Here is a 13,204-nt window from a genome sequence, read left to right as displayed (position 1 = left end):
TTACATCCATCCCTTTCTAATGTTTCCCAGGTAGAAATGTTACTGTAACTTAATGTGATGCTAAAATATATATATTTTTACTTATATTTATTACAGCCTTTGTTAGTGTCAACAACACAGTAGCAGTGTTGCGAGTACAGTGTGATGGAAGATGACACTGAGGCTGTGTATCTGGAAGAAGTTGAATCCAATTCTTTTTTTAAATGGTTTAATATTTGGTTGGTATTTTTTTGTGGATCAGACAGCCATAGACTATATAAGAGGGGGACGTCGTCATAGTGACATTGATTTGTGGACTACGGTTCTGAAACATTGAGTTCGCCATTTTGGTTGTCAACATCTTGGAATTTTCACAACCAGTGAAGGAAGTGACCACATTGAGGAGGCTGACTGAGGAGGAGCGACGGGTGGATCTGATGAACACAAGCAGCAGAGCAGCACCCTTACTGGATCTGGATCCATCTGGATTCTGGAGTGAAGCTGCTAACAAAGTTAGCTTCATAATTAAAGGTCAACTTTACAGCTAAGTGTTAAAGTCAAATTACTTGTCAATCAGCAGGTAGCCCCGCCCCCTAAAGCATCCCCTGCTTTCTGGTCTGGTGGACTCTAAATGGACCATAATGTACTAAATGAACATCATGCTGGATTGAAGAAGACTTGAAACTAGAGATTGAGACCATAAACTCATGTTAACAATGTTTACTGAGATAATACATCAAGAGAGAAGTAGGACCATTTTCTCATAGACTTACTATACAATCAGAGGAGTCGTCCCCTGGTGGCCAGCAGAGAGAATGACAGTTTTTACAGCATTGGCTTCACTTAATCCTTTCCATTTTTAAATGTTATTTGTATCTCATGAAATGCACATTTGTTCCCAAAATTTAGACTGATTTCTGTCCATCGTTGCTGAGGTCAAGAGAGTTGAGTCAGAAAAACGTAATGAACCCTGAGTCACATGATACTTTTACATTTGTGAAGTTGCTCTTGCTGTGGATTTATTGAACGTCCTTAACACGAACAATGACTTCAAGGAAACAAACACTGAAAATATACAAAAAACTATCTTTTATTACGTTCCAAAAGAGTGTACAAAGATCTGTAAGTGAATGAAGTTGAATAAAGAGACATCTGATTGGTGATTTAACAGTAGCAGAGATGATTTGGTTGTGAGTGGTGGGTGACTGAGTCACACCAGGGTCCTGGACTATGAAGCAGGATTTGAGGTTAGCGAGGTCACTTCAAGTGTTTTCAGTTCAATTCTTACCAGGCAGATCACCATGGTAACTGATGCGGCACACCTGACCTGCTTTGGAGGAGATGACAGGTCAACTTGTACAAAAGAACAGCCTAGTGACCAATCAAAGCTAAGATCGTTAAGATTATATTACAATAATACATAAAAGTCGCAATCAGACGAAAAGCAACTGAGTATAAACAGGCAAATGGAGGAAGGACAGCTGGTAATAAATCACTGACCGCGTTCATGTGTAATTCAATATACCTATAATATCACTGACCATCTACAGCAGCATAGATCTGACTAGAATGACATTTATGTATAATGAAAGTGTATGTAGGCTCATTCTTTCAGATGAAGCTCCGGCGCTGTGAAACAAACTTTAGAACAAATAAAAAATGTATATGAGATAATAAATCCAAATAACAAGAATTAAAAAACAAGAAAGTAAGCCTGCTGACTGCTTTAAATGTTTTGATATTCATGTTTCACACTGCCGGAGGTTGCAACTGAAAGAATGAGGTTAAAATATTGTCAAACGCGCCGTAACAATGGTGAATAGACACTCTACAACATTTGCACGTTGTTGGATGTGAACACACTTTGGGTGAGTTAAGCCGGATGACAAGCAGAGAGCCTGGCTATGTTGAACCTGCTTCGTAGTCCAGGACCCTGGACGGCCGTGGTGTCTGACAGTAAACAAGACCACTATGACCTGCGACCCAAAGCACCACTGCGAACAAACCCAGCACTCAGGAAAGGGAGGAAGCAGACGCCAGTGGTGGAGTTCTAGTTGTTCTGGGAGGCCTGCTGCATGATGACCGAACACAGACTCAACATCTGCAGGTACTCATCTGCACCGTCCGACAGGCACTTAGCCACCACCTGAACCAGAGAGGACACACACAACACAAAGCCTGCTGGATGAACAATCACCTGATGGACAGTCTCTTCTACATGACATACCAGAGTGAATTATGGAATAACAAATAACCGTTTATCTTGTATGTTGGATTGTTTTTGCACAAACACAGAAGCTGCTCTTTAGGTTCACTTGCAGTCTGAGTTAACAGTGTTGCTACGATGCTCAGGCATAACCCGACTGGGTTTGTTTGGAATAAATGAGGAGGAGCGCCACCTGTTCCTCTTCCTGTCTCCAAACATTCACAAGTGAATCTTTCAGCACACAGTAATAGTAGGTAGAAAAGACAAAAAACCAAACCCAGGGCCGAGAATCAATCAATCAATCAATCAATCAATCAATCAATCAATCAATCAATCAATCAATCAATCCATCAATCCATCAATCCATCGTCTACCGCTTATCCTGTATTCATGGTCGTGGGGGGGCTGGAGCCGATCCCAGCTGGGGCCGAGAATACTAATGCTAAAATGTATTACTATATTTCAGCAGCATAAGTCGTAGGTATATCACAGTGAAATATCTTCCTTTCATTGAGTGAATGCTTGGCAGCATGGCGTCCGCACTTTATGCACCGGCCGACTCAGACACTTGCGGCGGCTTCGTTATTCCGTTTAGAAATAAACACAATATTGTATGTTAATCACTCGTCATTATTGCTGCTTATTTCTAATGCAAGACAAGTTGGATTTAGTACTGTGACGGCGTCGGCACAGATCGCTGATGTTTTTATTTTCCAGAAAGTGTCATCAGGGCAAATACCAGTTCAACTGGTTTGCATAAATCAAACCGGTTTAGTCCATACACCGAACCGGATGGAGACTGGTTTAGCTTGCCGTCATATAGCTCGCCGTCGCAAATTCGAGTTATTATTTTTTTCTAAAGCAATTTAACCAAAACTGACACCCGACTATACACTATCAGCTGTTGAAGGCCATAAACGATGGAAACAATGAGGTGCCATCTTTCTGAGCTCAGCTGCCTGTTCCTATAGAGATGACCTCTGGTGGTGTCTGCTGGTCACTTCAACACATCACATCAAGACATCCCATTTATTTAAAATCATTCTGTTGGGATTCCTAAATATTCTGGTGTACCGTCACTGTAATAGCACCCAAGCCTATCCTGTACGTCAGCTCAAGTCATCTATGTATATGAGCTGCAGTTCAGCTGTGCGTCTCCTGAACGTACTACATTTGGAAGAATCCCTGTTTGTCATCACAATAGAAGGAACCGAAAAAAGCACAGCAGCAGATCACTTACCGCCATCTTCTCTGTGATGGCTGACTTCTGCTTGTCACTCAGGTCCCGCTCTATGATGCACTCATGGAGCTGACCCAGGATCTGTGTGGCTGCATAGCCTTCATCCACCATGTTCTGACAGGGGAGACATTAAGAAAATCAATGCGTGTCACACTAACCAAAGTGCTGCAGATGTCGGCCATGATGTAAAAAGACCTACCCGGACGGCAACCTCCAGTTTCTCAAATGTTCCTGTGAAGCAAATCTGGAGCAAGTTGTCGATCATCTTGGGAGGGACGACCTGCAGCATAGCAGAGTAACATGACTAAAGGCCTTTGCACACTAGGGCTGTTGGAATGAACTTCGGGAATCGGATATAATTCGAATAGCAAAAAAAATCAGTACTATTCGAGCACTGCAATTAGTATTCAAATTTATTTATTTATTTATTTTAAACGTGTTCACTTTAGCAAATCTTGCCCTCCTCGCCTTGGCATGTCCACATAAACGAATGCTTTTGAGACATGAACAATAAAGTTTTCTGAATCACAATCTCACTATCAGAAACAGTGACACCAGCGCGCAAACACGGAAATAACTGCATGGCAGCACTCAGTGAAATGAAAACAAAGATATGGACGGACCGCTAGAAGAAAGGCATTCATGACAAAGATGCATTCACGCTGCTTACTGCTAGCTAGCTCGCCCCGTGTCTCCATCAGCTGATTCATTTGGAATGAGACCGACAGCAGGATGTACATGAGAAAGTCAAAGTAGAGCTGACAGGGAGACGAGAAGGGCGTAGCCATGGCAACAGGGTCAAAGCGTCACCAGGAGAACGGCAATGTGATTGTTTTACTTTCTTAATTATTACTTATCTAGAAAGCTGTCAGCTGTTGGTAATTCTACATACACTATATTGCCTAAAGTATGTGCTTACCTGCCTTGACTCCCATATGAACTTAAGTGACATCCCATTCTTAGGGTTGTTCCGATCACGTTTTTTTGCTCCCGATCCGATCCCGATCGTTTGAGTTTGAGTATCTGCCGATCCCGATATTTCCCGATCCGATCCGATTTTTTTTCTCCCGATACAATTCCAATCATTCCTGATAATTTTTCCCGATCATATACATTTTGGCAATGCATTAAGAAAAAAAATGAATAAAACTAGGGATGCTCCGATCAGCATTTTTGGGGGCCGATCCAATCACCAATCACAGAAATCATAAATCGGCCAATACCGATCACCAATCACCAATCACAGAATGGATGGGAGAATAATAATAATAATAATAGAGCCGTTTTATGACTGAACATACTGTCGATGACTGTGTAGGACACAGCAGGATTCTGGGTCGGGCTTGGGCTTCAGACTTGCGGTGTGAGCGGACCAGTGCGGAACCGGACCGGTACTTCGCTCCACTCTCTGCAAAATCCGCGGCCCGCTCGTGGCCACTTCCTCGTTCAGCTATGCTCGTTTTGACTACAAACGTGTGTGCACACTGGAGCGGAACAGGAGGGGAACCGGAGCGTACTTTAATAATAAAAATGCTGCTGTGTGCTTCCACTGCCCGCTCGCTCAGCTCCACTCGGGTGGCTGTAATTAAGCTGATGAACGGCTGACGTTCTTGCATGTGATGTTGATACTTCACCTGCGCGGCTCGCGAAGTTGCGCACGTTGTATTTTGGAACAATCCCAGCGGAGCTGCGCTCTGATCAACAGACACGGGACAAGCCGACTGTGCGCACGAGGGTGGCTGATAAAAGCCCACCACACGTCACTAGCGTTGTTTACACTGGAACTTTGACAGGCCACCGGCCACGAAATTCCCACCCTGCTTCAGGCGCAGAAAAACAGTCTCGGGTAATAAAAATATATAAATATGCGATCGGCTTTTCTGATCGGCACTTTGACTGATCGCCGATCAACCTGTTAGGGTCCATATCGGCCGATAACGATCGGCGGCCGATCGATCGGAGCATCCCTACCCATTCTTAATCCATAGGGTTTGATATGATGTCGGGCCACCCTTTGCAACTATAACAGCTTCAACTCTTCTGGAAGGCTTTCCACAAGGTTTAGGAGTGTGTTTATGGGACTTTTTGACCATTCTTCCAGAAGTGTATTTGTGAGGTCACACTGATGTTGGACAGGAAGGCCTGGCTATCAGTCTCCACTCTAATTCATCCCAAAGGTGTTCTATCGGGTTGAGGTCAGGACTCTGTGCAGGCCAGTCAAGTTCATCCACACCAAACTCTCTCCTCCATGTCTTTATGGACCTTGCTTTGTGCACTGGTGCACAGTCATGTTGGAACAGGAAGGGGTCATCCCCAAACTGTTCCACAAAGTTGGGATCATGGAATTGTCCAACATGTGTTGGTATGCTGAAGCATTCAGAGTTCCTTTCACTGGAACTAAGGGGCCAAGCCCAGCTCCTGAAAAACAACCCACACCATAATCCCCCTCCACCAAACTTTACACGTGGCACAATGCAGTCAGACAAGTACTGTTGTCCTGGCAACCGCCAAACCCAGACTCGTCCATCATATTACCAGATGGAGAAGCGTGATTGGTCCCTCCAGAGAACGTCTCCAATGCTCTATAGTCCAGTGGCGGCGTGCTTTACACCACTGCATCCGACGCTTTGCATTGCATTTGCTGATGTATGGCTTGGTTGCAGCTGATCGCCATGGAAACCCATTCCATGAAGCTCTCTACGCTGTTCTTGAGCTAATCTGAAGGCCACATGAAGTTTGGAGGTCTGTAGCGATTGACTCTGCAGAAAGTTGGTGACCTCTGTGCACTATGTGCCTCAGCATCCGCTGACCTCGCTCCATCATTTTACGTGGTCTACTACTTCTTGGCTGAGTTGCTGTCGTTCCCAATCACTTCCACTTTGTTCTAATCCCACTGACAGTTGACTGTGGATTATTAAGGAGCGAGGACATTTCACGACTGGACTTGTTGCACAGGTGGCATCCTATCACAGTACTACGCTGGAACTCACTGAGCTCCTGAGAGCGACCCATTCTGGATGGGTGAGTGAATACGTTTGGCAATATAGTGTATTTATTGGTAATGTTTTTGGAACGCCCTCTAGCGGACAGAAAGTAAAACAACCACATTGATGATAATGACATTGTTAACATAAGCCTGTGTAGTGTAGTTCATATTAGTAATAGGCTGAATTTGAGCATTAAATATTTTAATATAATTTAAATATTGAAAAAAATATGGAATAAAATTTGAATAGTATTATAGAGGATCATTGACAGCTCTATTGCACACCGACTCCAAACTCGCTGCACGTTAAAAAATAAATACAACCTCGCGTTGTGTAAATCACAACGTGCACGCAGACTCCAACTCAAGAATTAGACGATCACAAAATCTCCCTCAAACGGATTTCAACGGATGACGAAAACGCATGTGAAAAAAAACGGACTGAGTGTGTAAAGGCCTTAAGGATGGTTTTATGTGTGCTGGACATTTGAAGTAGAGTTGATAAAGAGAGTGAGTCTCACCCCGGCTATTTCAATGACAGCCTTCTCTGTGATCTCCTTGTCCACGTTGAGGCGTGCAGCACTCTGGAGGAGGGTGATGGCTTTCCGCAGGTCTCCCTCAGACACACTCACCAACGCTGCTATACTCTGGAGACACGGAAACAAGCACACCTCGACTACAGCAGCTGTCTCATTGGACTAAAAGATCCAATCAACCGAACAAAGTAGGATGCACTTAAGTCATTTTACAGGAAGGCTAGTATATTATTCTTAATTCTCCAAGTTATAATTTCTCCTTAACTTGTCCTACTGTCCTCTTTAGGGAGCAGTGATAACATACTGCCAACACTTCATTCCTTTAACTATGATGGGATTTTTTTAGTACTTGCCAAGATCTACCTACATGTTGACAATTGGGGCTAGGCTATGCTAACATTGGAGCCGCTCAATTAACACTTATAACAACATCTAGCTCTGGGTGACCACGGACACAGGACACCGGCATATTGTTCCTCTTTACCTCTTTGGTGAACTTGAGGTTCTCTTTCTCACAGATGTCCAGCAGCCGCTCTTCTTGGATCTGATTGGCTAGAGGTTTGAAGCGAAACTTGGAACATCTGGAGGTGAGCGGCTCAATAATCCTGGAGGACAGACAGCGGGGTCAGGACCGGTCCCACAGAGTGTGTGTGTCTCCGTGATTGTGATAAGTCAGCTGACCTGCTGATGTAGTTACAGATGAGGCAGAAGCGGGTGGTGCGGGACTCCTTCTCCATGGTGCGCCTGAGAGCGGCCTGAGCCGGGGACGTCATGGAGTCGGCCTCATCCAGGATGATGATCTTAAAAGGAGGACATGGCTTCCCACTACAAAGAGGGAGGTGAATGTGTGAGCCGTAGTGTTGGATTTACTGAGAGAGATAAACCTGGAACAACTTCTATTTGACATCAATGACATCAACGCAGACTCACTCTGGACGAGTCCCGGCCACGGTGAGCTGGGCAAAATTCTTCACCTTCTCTCTGACGACCTGGATGCCCCGTTCATCGGACGCATTGAGCTCCAGCACCCTCTGTCTGTACAGCTGTGGACTGCAGGAGACACGGGGGAGGAGAGACAGAGACAGAGGACCATGAGAGTCAGAGAAGAGAAAAGTTGAAGCGAGAGATGAAACGTTCTCCATGAACAGTTCCCTCACCCGTAAAGCTCTCTGGCAGCAGCCAGGATGGTGGAGGTCTTTCCCGTCCCAGGGGGGCCGTAGAAGAGCAAGTTGGGAAGCTGCATTCCAAACAAAAACACGAGTGAGACTTTGATGGATCAGGCAGAAAGACTACTAATATTATATATTATTTACAAACACAAAAATACTTCACTCAATAAAACTTTTAATTTCAATTAAATCTATGAAATACATGAAAATAGGGTCAGAAAACTGCAAACATGCTCCCCAAAATAAACTATGTTTTTTTTTACATTGGTGGTAACCAACCAATATCTGATGCCTGGTGTTTGGCAACCTGGCAACCACTTCTCAAAGTCATATGATAAGAGCCTGATACTTACATCTGCTCCTTGCAGAGACTTCTTCAGCACGGCGACCACCTCCTCCTGGAAGGCCACCTCGTCAACACACTTCGGCCTGCTGCGATAAGCACAAACACAGCCTGTTAACATTTATTTAGCAGGTTGGCTCACTATTTCATTCATCATCAGCACACATGACAGACACTCACAGGGGAAACTTTATTAGTTTACATCCATCTTTAATGTGCACACACCCCCAATAAGTAACCACTCAACCAGTGGTGGAATTCAAAACGGTGTGTTCAAATGCAACCTTGTAAAATGTAGGTTTTCACAAGTAACTTGAATTAATACAAATTTATTCACACCAATAAAAATAGCTATTAGAGATTGAATTATGATCCATTTAACTTTAACTTACTAACCAAGACATTAAACTCTCAACCCCATGTTTTATAAAGAATAAAAGTAGATTTGTTTATTCCCCAATCATTTGAATTGTGTGTTTTATGCAAATAACCATTAAAGCTGATTATAATGAAGTAAAAGGAAAACATTTACATTTTTTGTCAATTTACATTGACTTTGTAGATATGGCTCATCGATGATTGGCAATCAGCATCGGTGATAAAAAAATAAAAAAGATAGCAGAATATATTTCTCTTGTTTTCTGCTGAACATGAGTCAATAAGTCATAAAGGTAGACATCATGGGAGAACAGTTGTGCTGGATTGTATTGGACTGTACAGGTGTGCCTAATGAAATGGAAACTGAGTGTATACCATGAACCGCTGGTACTTAAAGTAGAAGTAAGCCTGGGCGTAATATATCGTATACATTTTATTGATTTTATTTTTTTTGTTGGCCTGTGTGTAAAATATCTACATCATAGAGTAATTTCAACATGCACAAAAGGTAATTTTCATTTGAAAAGTAACACAGTGGATAGCTACAATGGCTGTCTCCAGACAGCTAGCTGGCTCTAGCTAGTGACGGTAACAGTCTTTAGGACTCTGCACACTGATCTGAGAGCTTGGTTTGTATTTAGTACTCCCAACGGTATGACTTTCAATATCCTCCTAAATGCAGATGCTGCTCTTTCTATGATGCTGTATTGATGCGATGTGGTGTAGTGACCAGCAGACGCCACCAGAGGTCGTCTCTATAGGAACAAAGCAGCTGAGCTCAGAGAGATGGAGACAAAATGTTGCCATAAATAGCTTAAAGTAAGGATGTTTTAATTAATTTTCTTTATAAACAAAAAAACAAATGGATGTGACATACAGAGTCACTTTCTTGTTTTACTTTGAATAATCTAATATTGGAAGCTGTATGGCAGCTGTATGACAGTCTTGCAGGTGCTTCTGCTCTTTTATTATTGTCACATGAAGACCTGCGTTTCCTGGACAAAAACACGTGGAATGTTCCCCAAAAAAACCCTGAAAAGTCTAGTTCGCCATCATGGTAGAGATGTTAAAAATTGAGTCCGATTTAAAAAATAGAGAATACAAAAATACATTTAAAAATCTATTTATAATTTATTTTTGCAGGGAGATATCAAGATTTTTGTTTTAGTTTATCATTAAAAAGGATGCTCACGAAAAAATGTGTCCTTCCTGTAACTCAAATATTTGTTTCTTAATACGATATAATATGTATACCACTATGTTTTACTACCATTTTAAGCATATGTTGATAATTTTTGGGATAATATTATGAGTCACAGTTTTTTGGCCAGATAACCATGACATGAAATGTTCCTCTCGTCCCATGCCTGGTGGGTTTTGTCTTTTCTCTTCTATGTGACTCTTTTGTACCTGGATATCGTGATTCTGGAGGATTCAGGCTACTGAAGCAGAAACACACCGAACACCTTACTTACTACTTTTCTACCCATGGAACAGGCTTGGCTTTCTTCTCTGTGCTGCTTCCTGCTGCTGCCTTGTCTTTCTGGGGTCTGGTAGACGGAACCGCCGATCCTTTCAAAAAGGCTTGCATGACTCCTCCTGTTGGTGATCAGCAGAAAGAACCAGGGATAAACAATCACAACACAACAGAGAAAATATTACCCAAGAACAACGTTGCAGCACAAAGCTTCCGTTGGATAGAACACAGCATGCAGGTGTGATATGTGATATTCAGGAGGGTCAAACTATTACCACCAGGGAAATACAGCCCCCAGGCTGGGGATGGACATATAGGATCCGCTGTTATCTACAAGATGATCATTTCTATTATCGGGATAATCGGATGTACGACTACCAGCTAAACTAGCCACGTGCCAAACATTTAAAACGTAGATCATTCTAACGAGAAACTCCATTCTCAGCTAAAAGACGCAACATTATGACGACAGTCAACCAGCTCCATCTGACCCGGGACCAGCCGGCTCTATCTGACCCGGGACCAGCCGGCTCCACCTGACCCGGGACCAGCCGGCTCCACCTGACCCGGGACCAGCCGGCTCTATCTGACCCGGGACCAGCCGGCTCCAGCTGACCCGGGACCAGCCAACTCTATCTGACCCGGGACCAGCCGGCTCCATCTGACCCGGGACCAGCCGGCTCCATCTGACCCGGGACCAGCCAGCTCTATCTGACCCGGGACCAGCCGGCTCCAGCTGACCCGGGACCAGTCGGCTCCAGCTGACCCGGGACCAGCCGGCTCCATCTGACCCGGGACCAGCCGGCTCCAGCTGACCCGGGACCAGCCGGCTCTATCTGACCCGGGACCAGCCGGCTCCACCTGACCCGGGACCAGCCGGCTCCAGCTGACCCGGGACCAGTCGGCTCGTTCCTCGGAGAGCTCAGTCAGTCCAACACCGCCTATTAACATACATACCTTCTGAACGGAGTTTGGCAGGATGTAAACATTGTCTAACGTTTGGCGACACACATATATATCTTGCTTCCGGTGGGATATACCATACACACATACCACACCACCGAATACGCGAACCACAATACATTAGCTAGCTGTTGGCTAAGTTAGCCAGTGCTAGTCCGTGAACTAGCTAAGAGCCGGCTGTTGTCTGTTGATACTACAGAATCACACGTCGACCTGACTTTAGGAGACAAACTCTCACCTTAATGTCGCGGTTTCCACGCACCAAAACACCGATATCTCTTCTGATGCCACTGTTGACATGCGTACAAGCAGGAACCTTCCCGCTCTGACAGAGAAAACAACTTCCGGCGGCGTCACGACGTGGCTTCCAACCAGATGCTGCGGATGCCGGAGTGGGCCCTCCCTCTTCCCCACTCAGCGCTCCTCCCTTCCTCCTCCTCCCCCTCCTCTCTACTTTGTCATCCCGTATTGTTGGATTGTATGATAACAATGCAAACATAAAGTAAATAGGCGATCATCATGTTTGTGAATTTGGGATTTACAAAAGGAGCAAATGACTCTCCCTCAGTCAACACCACACATGAACAGTGCTATTCTAATCAGCACACGTTGCAGGATGATGCTCTGCTTTGTCTGCCAGCTGCTGTGCCATTGATGCTGCGTGTGTCTGTTGTGTGGACGCCGTCGGTAGAGCCTGTAATTGGCTGGCAGAGAGGCCCGGTGAGGCTGAGTGCAGATGTCTCTGCCTAATGTCTCCCAAGCAACGTCCACGTCCCAGTAGACTCCCAGTAGGGTCATGGAGAGATGCTAATGTCCCTGCCTGGCATTGTTGGCTCTCATCAAAACGTGGAGTGGGATCAGCTGGAGTGGCCAGGGGCACTGAATGAACCAGGCAGAGCAGGAATGAGGAATGATGAGTGGCTATTGATTTGTTCCATCTGTGGCCTCGTGGGATGGGCTAATGATGGTGAGATAAGGATATTATAAAAAACACACGGATGTTGTTGACAAAGGATTTTCTGTTTTTAATTTCCCCAACCTGAAATCTAATAAAACCGGGGAATACTTCAGTTAGATAATGAGTCAGTGTGCCATCAGCTCCACTCCATTTCTCTCACAGACCTATTAACCCCCACCCATCTATCCCTCCCCCTGCTTCTGTGCCTCCCCCTCCTCCACACTGAAGGCAGGTATCATGGTCCTCTGATTCGTTTTCCCTCATTGTGACTCAGCTTCTTTATGAGAGCAAACAGAGCATCATCTAAGCAGCAGCAGCAGCAGCAGCGTTTCCAGCCCTGAACCTGGGGAGTGTCACCCATCACTGGAGTGGATTCAATGTTTTCCCCACAGCATCCTTTCATTTTAGAGCTTTGGCACGTCTTCAACATTTTTGGACTGTAATTTTCCCAGTTTTCGCTGAGGTGGATTATTGTGTTTGAGGCACCTTCTTACTTACGGATATGTTCGCCAGCATCATGAAAAGGTCAGAATAACGTGACTGATGGTTTGTTGACTGACAAACTGATTTTCTGGCTGTTTTTTTTTTACTAACGGCCTCGTTTGCTGGCTGAGAATCAAATGGTATTTTTTGTTTGTTGTCTAACTGAGTGTCTACAGTGTCTAGTGGACAAATGAACTTATGTTGTCCACTAAACACAGCTGATGCTCATGTTAATCACTGACAGAGCTACCTGCTGTTTTATTCCCTGTCCGTCTGCCTTGGTTCACTGTGCTTGATGATCTTTTTACAGAGGTGTACCATTTTTCTGAGCGGCTGGGAGCGCCGTCATTATTGTCACCCCCGGGCTTTGTGATTGTTTGGATCTGGAGGAGCTCAAACGGAGGAGAGGAAGGCTCCATATAAAAAAAAAACTCAAAGAAAAGAAAACAAGAAACAAGAAGCAGCAGCAGAGAAAAGAGGATGACA

At 44.5% G+C, this 13,204-nt stretch overlaps 1 protein-coding gene across 2 annotated transcripts in view; it reads right to left on the bottom strand.

Moving 5' to 3' along the window:
- Positions 1-1,045: 1,045 nt before the first annotated feature.
- Positions 1,046-13,204, bottom strand: part of rfc4 (replication factor C (activator 1) 4) — a 95,247-nt gene continuing 83,088 nt past the window's right edge. The window contains exons 1-11 of one of the 2 annotated variants that reach the window (XM_084011591.1): positions 11,516-11,623; positions 10,313-10,436; positions 8,470-8,548; positions 8,105-8,184; positions 7,878-7,997; positions 7,629-7,772; positions 7,432-7,552; positions 6,933-7,058; positions 3,625-3,705; positions 3,426-3,539; positions 1,046-2,125 (exon numbers count right to left, since the gene is read on the bottom strand). In XM_084011591.1, coding sequence (XP_083867717.1) covers positions 2,030-2,125; positions 3,426-3,539; positions 3,625-3,705; positions 6,933-7,058; positions 7,432-7,552; positions 7,629-7,772; positions 7,878-7,997; positions 8,105-8,184; positions 8,470-8,548; positions 10,313-10,428 — 1,077 coding nt within the window. In that variant the 5' untranslated portion in view covers positions 10,429-10,436; positions 11,516-11,623 and the 3' untranslated portion in view covers positions 1,046-2,029. Of the gene's footprint in view, positions 2,126-3,425; positions 3,540-3,624; positions 3,706-6,932; positions 7,059-7,431; positions 7,553-7,628; positions 7,773-7,877; positions 7,998-8,104; positions 8,185-8,469; positions 8,549-10,312; positions 10,437-11,515; positions 11,624-13,204 lie in introns of those variants that run through there. The other variant, XM_084011592.1, reaches the window with a different exon arrangement.

This window comes from Eutrigla gurnardus (assembly GCF_963514095.1).
Source record: "Eutrigla gurnardus genome assembly, chromosome: 6".
Taxonomy (NCBI): Eukaryota; Metazoa; Chordata; class Actinopteri; order Perciformes; family Triglidae; genus Eutrigla; species Eutrigla gurnardus.
This window is presented reverse-complemented; position numbering and strand designations above follow the sequence as displayed.